This window comes from Anoplopoma fimbria, chromosome 20, assembly GCF_027596085.1.
Source record: "Anoplopoma fimbria isolate UVic2021 breed Golden Eagle Sablefish chromosome 20, Afim_UVic_2022, whole genome shotgun sequence".
In the NCBI taxonomy this organism is placed as follows: Eukaryota; Metazoa; Chordata; class Actinopteri; order Perciformes; family Anoplopomatidae; genus Anoplopoma; species Anoplopoma fimbria.
Window position 1 is genome coordinate 18,263,385 of NC_072468.1, and position 12,628 is coordinate 18,276,012.

The following is a 12,628-nucleotide window of genomic DNA, read 5'->3' on the forward strand; positions in this document are numbered from 1 at the left end:
AATTAGTATTTTTTGTACAGTTTGAACTAATGAGATTCTTCATGTTAATAACTGAGGTTTAGTCTTGTCACATTGTACAGTCTTCCAGTCTTTCTGCTAAATTAAGCCCTGCTCTAGCTCCATAGGCAGATGGTATCAATCTTTTCATCTAACAACTAAGGAAGAAAACGCCCAGGCTACATTGAAAGTGTTGCTTATCCGTATGTGACATGCAGATCCGCTCTACAAACCTAAAAATAGGCCAGTTTTCTACTTGTATAGAAGTAGAAGACTGGCCTATTTTAGACTATATATATAAAACACGAGGTGCATTCATCAATTTTACACAGAAGTGGGTTATAAAATGCCTACATGTTGTTTTTAATTAAACTACTGATGTAGAAAAAAATTAATTAATGGCTGCCAATGCAAGCCATGGCAGTTTGCTTTTTTTTCCTCTGTTCTTTACATAGCCTACTGCCGTCTGTAGATGTTAACTTACCCATTTGGCTACGCAAACTCAGTGAAGAAGTTGAAGTTTCAAGGCACTCTGCTGGGTCCAAAAGCTGAAGAAACAACCCCAAAACAAAAGCGCAAAAGCAAAACAATACTCCCACAACCCTGCTCCCTAAATGTGCTGCAGGTGTGGACATTAAAAAAGATACGTAGCGCGGCACATTTGTGAACGATTTCCATTACATCTTCAATGTAGCCTGGCAATTAGCCATTCAATATGGTGATTTTGTTTTATTGTATTATAAAATTCGGTTTCATGATTCCAAGTCAATTGTAATGATTAAAAATGAACTAATACACTAAATCAGTTAGTATTTTCTTATGATACTTGTAATACGTAATCGTAACCCACAGTTAATTTCATTAAACAACTAAATGTGTGCAAAATTTGTTTACGTATCCATTTTTGCATATCATTTTATGAGCTGCATAATTTGACAACACATTATTGTGTTAATAGCTGATCATAATTGAAAGGAAAGACTTATTTTGACTGCTGATTTACATTACATTACATTACAGTCATTTAGCAGACGCTTTTATCCAAAGCGACTTACAGACATTTACAGACATTCCTGACCTTGGTTTACATTTGGATAGCAGATTGTGCCATTTAAATGTATTCATTCTATGTATCAGAGCATCACAATGAGAAAATAGAATAGTGATGTTGTGTTAATATCATTACAATTAATCTGTGCATAACAGAGTTTAAATGTAGGAAAAGAAATAAAAGAAACGGTATGTTTAATATACAACATGTTTTATTTTAATATCACCACTTTGACTTTGAGACAGTGGTGTAATGTATCATTAGCTTAATGTGTTTGATATTTAAAAGTGCTAAAATGGGTTTGGACATTAAATGTGTTGCCATGGATGTGATGACAATCTGACCTGTGCTTTTTGAGCGCTTGTTACTCTTCTGTTAAGTATCTGCTGGCTGTTTCCAGCTCTACCTGTTACCTCCTACCTTTTCACTCTGTGTGAGAGAAAGAAGGAGAACCAGAGTGCTGCTTGTAGTACAACAGATCATTCATGTCCTGAGTGGACAGCTACATTTGGCTAATGCAACACAGCTTTCTCCGCTGGCTGCAGCCGACCACCTCAGTGCCAGTGTAAAGTGGACTGTAAATATTGACAGGCAGACAGCAAGAGGCGAACGGCGACCTTGTCAGAGAGAGAGAAAGAAAGAAAGGGAGATGGAGGGGAGGGGATGATGGAGGCTTGGAGAGGGGGGAGAGATGGAGAGAGAGGGAGAGTGAGTTCCTGCCTTCTCCCAAGGCAACTGAGTGTGCTTTGATGCAGTATGGCAGGGAACACACTGTCTCCCCAGAGAGGGAGAGCAGCAGCACACACACACACCCGCACACACGCACCATACAGAGTTTTCACATTAGCACCACACAGCTTTTTTGAAATGTCAAAATGCACATACACCCGCATCCCAAGCTCACAGTATGTACACCAAGACGCAGCGTCAGTGACATGAGTTATAATCCTCAGACAGTTGAAATGCACGAGATTGAGCTCCTGAATCACAGTAGATTAAAAAATGACCAGCATCACTGATCTGCCCAAACCAAAAGCCCTGACAGCAGCATCACACACACTAACACACACACACGCACACACACGCGCACACTAAATGCGTTCAGATCGGCAGTGTGAGTCTGTCCTCTCGGAGCTGTTCAGCTGGTCGTGTTGTCCGAACAGGCACAATGAATTTGTTTTGTGCTGAAATGAATTGTAATGGCATCATGAGTGCAGCTGAATAGTAAATGCTAGTGATGGCGACGGTGATTGTGGTAGTGGGTGTAGCAGGTCTTCAGCAGCCATAAAATTAATGTCGGAGGTAGCTACAGCACTCAACTCTGTAGCACTTGCATTGATTGTGAATAATTCAAGTGTCTGTGTGTGTATGTGTGCTTAGCTTAGCTTAGCTACTTCCTTTTTTAAAAACTTTTTTCTGTTACTTATCTTTTTCTGCCTCCCTTTTGTTCACTCTCTCCCCCTCCTACCCCTCTGGTCACTCCATTCTGTGCAGCTATCTATGCAGTTGATTGTTGGGTTACTGTGTTACCAGAGATATTCAGCAGGTGTACACACAGCTCGACCTGAATAAATGAGTCAATAGATGGATAGGGTGCTTGTTTTACCAAGTTAACCTCACAATCTAAAGGGTAGGATTCCTCTTTTTCTCTTAGTGAGCAATGAGATTACATGTACTGTTCTTTATCTTAATCTCTTTCAGAGGCCATCAATTCGTTCGGTCCTGATCTCATCTGCAGGCACTCTGCTGTGGCCTCGGCAGCCTTGTGTTATTCTAGCCCGGGTAGTGCAGTAACTTGCGTCTCAGCTGAGTTCAAAAGGTTCGAATTTCAGCTCAAATCGGTTTGTCTCGTTATGTTCAAACTTTACTGAAACTTGCAGGTTTCCACTGACATCTTTAAAAAACAACAAAGAAAAACCTGCCGATATTAAAAGGGAATACCAAATCAAATGTTTGCTCCTTCAAAGACGTTAATGTGCTGTGATCAAACGCTGTGGATTTATATATTTAAATAGACACGTCTCATTTTGCTAAAAAGCATACTGGAGAGTGACTTAAAAGATGTGTGGGAGGAAAAGAAGAGAAGAAGAAACGCAGCTAAATTCACAAGCGGGACGCAATTCCACCACATGGCCAAGGCTACGGCCCAATGAGCCGACAGGATGCCTCTGGCTTTGGATATTTTGGTCAAATGTCCCTAAAAAAGTCAAGCTAACCCATTAGGAATGACTTTGATCATCAGCTACAGTAGGATTGTTTTTCCGGGCTGACCAGGCTAGTGGTCTGCTAATCTCTTAAGCCAAGGACAACCACATATACTGTATATCGCAACCTTTTCTCCAATGGAGCTACATCACCATGGAGGAGATTTCTGATTTTAAGGGTGGTTTGTTGGCTTCCGCTGTAGTAAATACTTAGGTGTGTGTTTGTGTGTGTGTATGCGAAAATGCCAATATGTGCACAGATTTGTGGGAGAGGTCAGGGAGGGTTAATAAAAACAGGCTTATCTCTACTCGTTAGGCACAGGAGATAAGAGATTCAGAGGGGAGACGCTGCAGATTTGTGTTGTCGTATTACCGGGCCAAACAAGAGAATCCCAAATTACACCGGTGATGGAGCGGGATGACAGGAAAGAGGGATGATGGGAGTGAAGGATGGATGGATGGGTGGGTGGGTGGAGAGGAGAGGAGAGGGGAGGGGAGGAGGCAGAGATAAATGGAGCCAAAGCCCGGCCTGTGTGGGGATGCTGAGGATAGGCCCTGCATGTTAACCTTAATCCCCTCAGGGAGAGGCGTAAACACACAGGAAGAGAGAACATGGGATTGAGAGGGAAAAGAGAGGAAATGTGAGATCTTTGTCTTCCCGCTCTCTCCTTCATCTCCTCAGTGTGTGATCAGCCAGTTGCAGGCAGCAGCCGGGAAATCCCTCTACTTATCTGAAGCCAGCGTCTTAATCACAGCCTCCATCTCACTTGGCTCTCCCACTGCTCCCCCACCCTCCTTTCCTCTTTTTAAATTCCTCACTTCTCAGCTCCTCTCTCCTCAATGTCACTCGCCTGAACTCGACTGCTTGGACCCCCGTCATCTCGACTTGACTCACTTCTCGTTTAATCTTCCTGCTCTGAGTACTCCCTCCTCATTTCAGCTTTCCCGTCAGTGACTCATATGTGTCAAGTTTTTCATGGAGTGCTGATGCCTCTCCTGATTCAACTTCGTCCCCCACCCTAAACAGAAATGAAGAGAATAAAAGTAAATCTGGAAGAAAAACAAACTTTTGCCTCTGGCTGCACAGCCGCCGCGGTCAGTATTCAGTCGTGCATCCCAAAGCTCCAGAGGTTCTGGTGGTAATTTCAAATTGCTTAACTGAGTCTGCGGTAATTTCAGTTTCAGCCAACCATCCAGGCACATCTCCTCTTCCTTCACTCCCACTCCATCCTCCCCCCCTCCTCGGTGCCCCGTGGGAGAATGGTGGTCGATGGTTGACTGGTTTTGGCCGGGCAGGCAGTGGTGAGCAATGGAAGGCTAACATATAGGAAAGGATAGGTGGGGATTTGACTTCATGGTCGCTGCATCGATCGGCTTACAGAAACGAAGATGACCTTTAACTGAGTTTGAACTGTGGACCGTCTGCTCATTCACAGTAAAGAAAACACATGGTCAGATGGGAGGTACAGAACAGCCCTCTGCTACAGAGTTGATATAATGTTGTGTGCGCTCTTGTTATGATCTCCATTCTTGGTGTTGAATATGTATGCTGGTATGTCTTTGTGTATGCATGTGATGTTTGTCAGGGAAAGGCAGGGCAGCAGGTCAAAGGGCACGCTGCAGGCCGCTGTGTTTGTGTAAATATGTCAGACAGAGTGATGAGGATACAGCAGAGGAGGCCGGCCGCTTGTTAATACAATATCGTGGGTGTGTGTGTGTATATGAGTGTGCATTTTTTTTTTTTTTTTTTTTTTTTTTTAATGTCTGCAAAGGTCTATGGCTTTAATGTATGTGTGGGTAAGTGCTTGTCTGGGTGTATGTCCTTGGCGAAGAGCTGCAGGGATTTAAGCAGGCCCAGCAGACGTAGAGCGCACACACACACACACACACACACACACACACACACACACACACACACACACACACACACACACACACACACACAGACTCACTCCCTCTGTCTGAGATGTTTCATAAGCGAACGACATGGCTGGTGTCCAGGGCCAACACAGAGGGCACGCTCTCGAGTCAAGTCATTCACAGCCAATCGCCGTACCTCGATCCTCAAAATTGGCCTCTTTTCCTGCAGCTCTCTCTTCTCTATCAGAGGTTATCGACGAGGAGGGACCAGCTTTCTACCTTAAACCTGCTGGGTGTAAATTACTTTGGTTGGATAATGACGCCTGTGAGATAAGAGAGCAGGTGGCGAGAGAGGGGGGGCTCCTATAGAGTTTCAACAAAAAAAAAAAAATCCCCGGAGCCAAAAATGGAGCAGGGAACGGTGTGATGATAAACATACACGGCACTGGAATGAGGAAGCAGTAACACAAACACACTCCAAAGACCAGGCAGGTATCACCATTTGGAACGAATGTGCCCCGAAGCTGTTCAGCACTTTCTTTCAAAGCGACACAGCCCCACCATGTGGCAGATGGGCTGCATGGATTTGAGTTTATGTGATGTTTTCAATGTAAACCATCAGCTGCAACAGTTGGAAATCTAATATCCTCTTCCAGTACTTCACATCCAGTCTGTGTCTTTTGCGTGAGGTTTTGCGAAGACTTTCATTGTTCTGTGTTTTTCTGCACAAATCACGTAATCAGCGTAAAACACTTGAACCATCGTTATCAGAATCAGAAGCTGTTTATTGCAAAGTACGTTACACATGCAAGGAATTTGGCTAGGTGATTAATTGGTGCGTACAGTAAAATAAAAAAATAAAAAAGAATTATGAAAATATACAATAAACTATGCTAAAAAGCAAACAAGTAGACAAATGAGTATGTTAAAGCAGGTATATTATATCTGTTACTTTGAAAATACAGCAGTAACATCTTTGCCACACTCCTTTATCACAGTCTTTGACAAATGATTTAGCATTGTTAATTGTAAAGTTCATAGTCCTTGTTCTTGTATAACCTGAAGCCTGTTTTTTATGGGTGAGCTGAAACAAAATTGTGTTTGACAAGCTCATGGTTAGACACTTAAAGGATTCGGACTGTTGCATGAATAATTCCTTTTCATTTCCTGCAGCCGAACCTTTAATCATTTTTATTCAGTTTTTATGGTATTTTGACTAAATTTATACCTTGTCATTTGTGATGAATTAAAATGACATGTATATTATATGTGATTTAAATTCAAAACATTTAGTTGAATTGATTTTCAGTTTGTGTTCCTCCAGAAGTAGAAAACTACTTTAGATGCAATGAGGGCACCACATGTTGGTTTTGCGCTGGGGGAAAAAAACAATGGGGAAACTTATTTGTACCCCACAGAATAGATCCAAACAACACAATTAACTCTGTTCACCCCATGAAAATAAGGTTTTCTGTTTCATTTATCCAGGGAACCCTTTCGTTTCATCATTAAAGAATTGGAAACTCTGGTGAATATTGTTGTGCCTCTGCACTCTGCTCTCACGGTGCACATTGTGCTTTTTAATATCAAAGGTTCAGCTCCACTTTGATTTATTTTTAAATGTCACGTCTTTTAATTTGCTATTCCCATGTTTTCACTTCTAAATTAATGTTTTTAAGGTCTATTGTGTTGTTGGTTCACAGAGACCTCCAAAATACAGGCTTTATGAATTACTTAGTACAATAAAAGGCATACACGGGAGGAAAACACAAGGTAGTGAGGGTCAGCAGTAAAAGACGATGTGCTCGGTGGTAATGAGCGATAAAAGAAAGAGATGATCATTTGGAGACTTATGCATGTGCGAAGGAATGAATATTATTTTTAGGGCATAGTCAAAGAAGTCTATTGTTAGAGGAGAATTGTAATTAGAGGACTAACAACATTCAATCATGACCCTTCCAATTACTAGGACCTGGGTTTGTTCTCATCAAATGAGCTTCAGATCCTCTCTGCCCTTTAACGCCCCCTCATTAGCATAATCCCCTGGGATTTCTGGGGGATAATGAGCCGGGTTGCACCTTCAGTAAACACACAGTGTGGCCGTGTGAGTGTGTGTGAGTGTGTGAGTGTGTGTGTGACTCGGTTCATGTTCAGTGTGGTCATGGTTCATTAGTGAAACCACTGCATGATTCCTTTGGTTCATCTTAATCACCCGTGTGACGCAATGCTCTCATCAAGAGCCTTTCTGTACTTCACCAGCACAGTGTTGCACGTAGCCACACACACACACACACACACACACACACACACACACACACACACACACGATACACAAATACTCATTCTCATTGCTGAGTGTCTTTTCTATTAGTTATGGGTATGACGGTGTGGAGTAATTTCCCTTATCTTACATGCAGTCTGGCACTATGTGACTTATCATTAATGTTTGTTAAATCATTGGTTCATAAAGAGGGGGGGGGTCACAAGACAAATCTATGACGAAACATATTTCGTCATAGATTTGTCAATGACGAAACATATTTCGGCTTCACAAAATATTTTTTTGCTAACTTTCTCTGACATTACTTCAATATTAGTGTTGAGGTTCATTATTTTGTTTCCTTTAAGAAGTTCTGCATTATATAAACATGTACACACACAGACAAACATAACAAACTCGTACAGACATACACCTGCTTTGTGACCCCCCCTTATCCCTCCTTACCTCAGCTGGGACCCTGAGCAAACCTAGAAGAAGAGAACTTTGAGATATGGCAAATTACCAAGAATAAAGAAAAAAGTAAAATATAGAAATAAATAGTAAATGAAAGTAAATAGACACATGATAGCAATTCTGAACTCAAGATTCACTTACTTTGGCATTCCCAAAGCTTTTGGCCACATCCCAGAGGCTTCTTCTTGTTCCTCTTTGAAGGAATACTTTTTGCTAAGCTAAGCTAACTGGCTGTAGCTTCATATTTAACTGACAGATATGTAAGTGGTATCAATCTTCTTGTCCAACTCTACACCTGAAAGCAAATAAGTGCAATTCCTCAAATGTCAAACTATTACTTTAATTTATTTTTCTTGTTCCTCTGGTTATAAAAAGTGATTTAAATATAACAATCTGAATCACTGGTGGAACTGCTCACAACTTATTGTTATATACAGCGAGATATAAGGGGCTCAGGGTAGACATGGTTTTATTTTGGGGGGTTCACAAGGCCAAAAGGTTTGTAAACCATTGTGTAATATAAATTGTAAATATGCCATAATGACTTAAATGCAAGTCTGTGTTATGGAATGGAATTAAGCAACGCCCTCCAGTTAAATAGGGAGGCCGTATCTGATCTTGTCTAAAGGTATTTTTTTCTCCTCTCCTTTTCTTATGTTTCAAGGTACTCGTCTTCCGGAGAAGGGCGCTACGACAGGCAGCATCATAGGAGCCATCATTGGAGTCATTATACTCCTGGCCATCATTGGAACAGCCATAGCAATGTACCGCAAACACAGCAACAAGAAACTCTGCGGAGAGTGAGTATCTGTTTGACTGAGTGTGGCTGATAACAGTACACTTCACTATTGTTTTTGTTCTCATGTGTGACTGTTTGTTCTGTTTTATTTGCAAACTGGTCCATTAGATGAAATGTCACGCTGCACGTCTCATATTTTTGTGACTCACCAGACAGCTGTGTTTATTTGTGTTTCAGTGGTCCACCCAAGTACAAACCCCCTCCCCCCAGGAAGACCGACAGCTCCGCTACCAGAGTGAGTCACCATCAACAACAGTTTCATTAGCCAGACTATTGTGCCAGGCTATAATAGACATTGTAAAGTTAACAGGTGTGATTTAATATCCTTAAATATTCTGTCCGTTGTGTACGTCCTCCGCAGCCGGACACAAATAATGTCCCGTTGGTCGAGAACAGACCTCTTCAGGACCAATACTACAATACCCAGAGTGCTGAGCCCGTCACGGTAAGGCAACATGTTGGTTAAAGATGCATTGATGACGTCCATTCCATTGACTGTTACTCAAATGTATATTATCAATGATGTTTTTTTCTAACTTTGAGAATATACACAGAGAATGTTGTGGAACATGTTCAGCTATTTTATCTTTTATCAAGATGGTGTCTGAGGTTGTTTATGGTTTTTATTCATTAATTACAACATTCTCAACCCTGTTGGATCCATCAATCCATCAATGTTATTACATGCTGTGCAGCCAAACTTTGTAAAGCTGCAGAGACTACAGGGAGAGAGAACATCTTCACATATATTGGAACACAAATGCAAAGTAACCCTAACCCATGTTAAACATCAAATATAGTGCAGTGTTAATTTAACACTTTCCTTGTTGCACAATGTGTAAAATGGTAATTCTATTTTAAGCTTTTTAATTGAACACAAAAAATAACATTAATTTATTTCAACTGTAGACAATTTGTATTTAAGTGTATTTAATATTAAAATGTCAATGTCCCATCTCCTAGAATGAAAAAAGGAGAATTGTGGATGAGTTGCAATCTCAGAGTATCTCAGATCAGACTGATACTGCTAAATGGCCATTTAGAGTATCACAGGTCTGCAAACAGGCTAATCTCAGACGCCATTAACGGGAGACTGACAAAAAAAAAAAAGTGTGTGTGTGTGTGTGTGTGTGTGTGTGTGTGTGTGTGTGTGTGTGTGTGTGTGTGTGTGTGTGTGTGTGTGTGTGTGTGTGTGTGTGTGTGTGTGTGTGAGAAATTCCCTGATTATCTTGAGGACACAGCTTGAGTTGGACATGATAACAGTGGTCCACCTATTAGGTGTTTCCAGAATGTGACAAAACAATTAAGTTCACTAGTTTCTGCTTTTCTTTTTCAAAATATCACTAATCAAGTCAAGGAGGGTCATTACACCATTCGTTTGGTATCAATACTTAAGTCGCTCAATGTGAAATCATCAGAAGTAGATTTGTCTTAACCTTAAACTGCTGTTTCATGTTCTAGCCTTTCAGAAACTGATAAAACAGAAGCTAGTGGGATTAGTTCAGTTTTCAGTTATTATAACAATTAGACAAACCATATTTATTTATGATTGACTCAGAAATTTCATCACATGTTTGCTGTTTTCTTCTTGCTGGCAGGACCTGGATGCCTACCATGACGATGAGCAATATGGTGAAGATGAGAGGGAGCATTATTTAGCTGCTGCCCCCTCTGGATGGGATGATCCCAGAAACAACGAGGTCCCGCCTCCTTACATGCGCACAGACAGCGACCCCCAGGACTATCATCAGGGTCCCAATGTCAACCGTGGGGAAAGCTTTGTGTCGTCCGCCATGTTTGTGTGAGAAAACACTTAGGAGATGTGTCTCTGTCTGTCTGTGTGTAAATATGTGTGCATGTGTGAGTGTATGGCCGGGTTGAGTGAGCATTTCTTCATCTTACGTAAAGAGATAGATTGAGCAGTGTGAATGCAAAGTGTGAGGACTGGTAAATGTGAATTGTTTGCTTAGATATGAATTTAAGTCTGTGCTGCAAAGACAGAGTTCAGTTTTGCCATGTTGTTTCAGAATCTGTGTTCAGGGTTACCAGTGCTATGAAATAATCAGGTTCAGTTGCGTGTTGCTCCTTTTGAGAACAAACCCTGATCACCTTGAGTCAGCAAGACACAAAATGTTGCTAATGTACTTTGTGCACAATTGTATCATACAGCAAGGGATATAATGAAATGTATACCCCTTGTTTAAACTGTACAAAAATCAAAGGCAATGCTGTTTTAAATACCATATGCTGTGTATAAATGGCACATCATAGTTAGGAAATGAACCCATTTTAAGTACACTGTTGCATTGCAATAGCCTGAGCATGTTTTAACACTGAACTGATTTGCATTATTGAATGTGGGGCCAACACCTGCTTTGTGTACATACATGGCTTGGTTAGCAGAAACGGTGCCTGGGTGTTACACGTTGCTTCTGTTTAGTCGTATCTGTCTGCTGTTGTTGGTTTACAAACCCAGCTGCCATGAAGTCGGTGTAAAACAGACGCCCTGTGGAGAAGCTATTAGCTGCAGTTAATCGGGCAGCACCGAGACTCTTAGACCGTGATGACATCAGGGTGTAAACAGCAGTCAGGGGGGGGTTAACTGCAGCAGCAATACTATGTGTGTTAATGTTTTATTTGAATAGTTTTTTTTAATGAATTTGCATCTGGCCTTTGCTTTCATTCATTGTGAAAAGATGGATCGTAATCAGCTAGCAGCCTTTCTTGTTGTAACATTTGATTGTTTTTTTACTTGCGTCCATCCTTCCTTAAAGCCATAGTAAACACGTCCTGGTTGCTCAAACTTTATTAGCAACTGTTCTGTATATTTTGAGGGTATCTGTTACTTGAAAACTTTTGTGCCTTTTATTTTTTATTTTTTTGCTTTGTCTACAAACATGCTCGGGTGGATTAGGGTAAATCTGGATTATGTCCATGAAATCTGTTGCAATTCATCTCTGTAGTGGAGGATTAAATAGTTATTCAGGGGGTTGACACAGATCCTGGTAGTATACCGAAATGTCCGTCCATTATCAGGGCCAGGGGTTAACCAAGTCAGTAACCATGAGTGTGAATTCCTTCTACTCCATCATAAACCCAAAGGTGTCTCTATGTGTGTTGGTTCCGTGCCAGCCAGTTTATTTGATCAAATAGCCTTTTGAAAAACTTAAATCTATTTTTTCTCTTTTACTGAATGTTATGTTTTTAATCTGTTTTGCTTGTCATTAATTATACTGGGAAATTCATCTTGACAGTTGTTGATTCAATAAACATTAAAATTTTGATCCTGGTTAAATCAATTAACTAAAGTTATTCATTTAATTAATTCTTTGCAGCTGCAGATATGTTTTCACCTCAGTTGTAATTCCACCATTTCACCATGTGGAAGCAGTATGTACTGAACGCATAGGGGGGTTTGGCACAGCAGAGTCACATCCATGAATAGCACATTCTAACATCTGATATAGAATATTTTTTTTGGGGGGGGTAGCAGTGCTTTAGTTATAGGTAAGTACTGTCACTTTACTACACTTATCAATAAATTATAAGGGAAAGTAAAAGCACAAAATAGCAGTTATAGACTGCAGCTGCAGTACCTCCAGAAGTCCAGGAGAGGGCTCTTGAATTGAAAGTGCAAACAGGCTTTACTGTAGCTCACCTGATGCAGAGGCAAGCATTTGTTCTTTGCTTCCTCCCCTCATGTCTGACTCATCTATTTCTATCTTAAGCTGCATTTCCTCCAATCCCGTACTCACAGTCCATGAACAAGTCTTCTGGCATGAGAAGAAGGCTATTTTTATACCGGCGTGATTCATCTCCTCCACTGTGACTGCACCACAGGAGCCAACATGTGCATTCTTAAAGATGCGGAATATGAGGATTACATACATCACCCTACTGCACCACTGACTCACATGTTTCAGCCACTTGTGTCCTTCAGCTTATCCATATTAATTGGGTGCAGCAGAGTCCTGAATGAGCCA

General features: G+C 41.0%; 1 protein-coding gene across 1 annotated transcript in view; it reads left to right on the forward strand.

Annotated features, from left to right (window-relative positions):
• LOC129109531 (nectin-2-like) overlaps nucleotides 1-11,928 on the forward strand; it is a 76,552-nt gene extending 64,624 nt beyond the window's left edge. The window contains exons 7-10 of the mRNA XM_054621618.1: nucleotides 8,511-8,646; nucleotides 8,823-8,880; nucleotides 9,007-9,090; nucleotides 10,244-11,928. Of these exons, the coding sequence (XP_054477593.1) occupies nucleotides 8,511-8,646; nucleotides 8,823-8,880; nucleotides 9,007-9,090; nucleotides 10,244-10,450 (485 nt within the window). The 3' untranslated portion in view covers nucleotides 10,451-11,928. The remainder of the gene's footprint in view (nucleotides 1-8,510; nucleotides 8,647-8,822; nucleotides 8,881-9,006; nucleotides 9,091-10,243) is intronic.
• The last annotated feature ends 700 nt before the right edge of the window (nucleotides 11,929-12,628 follow it).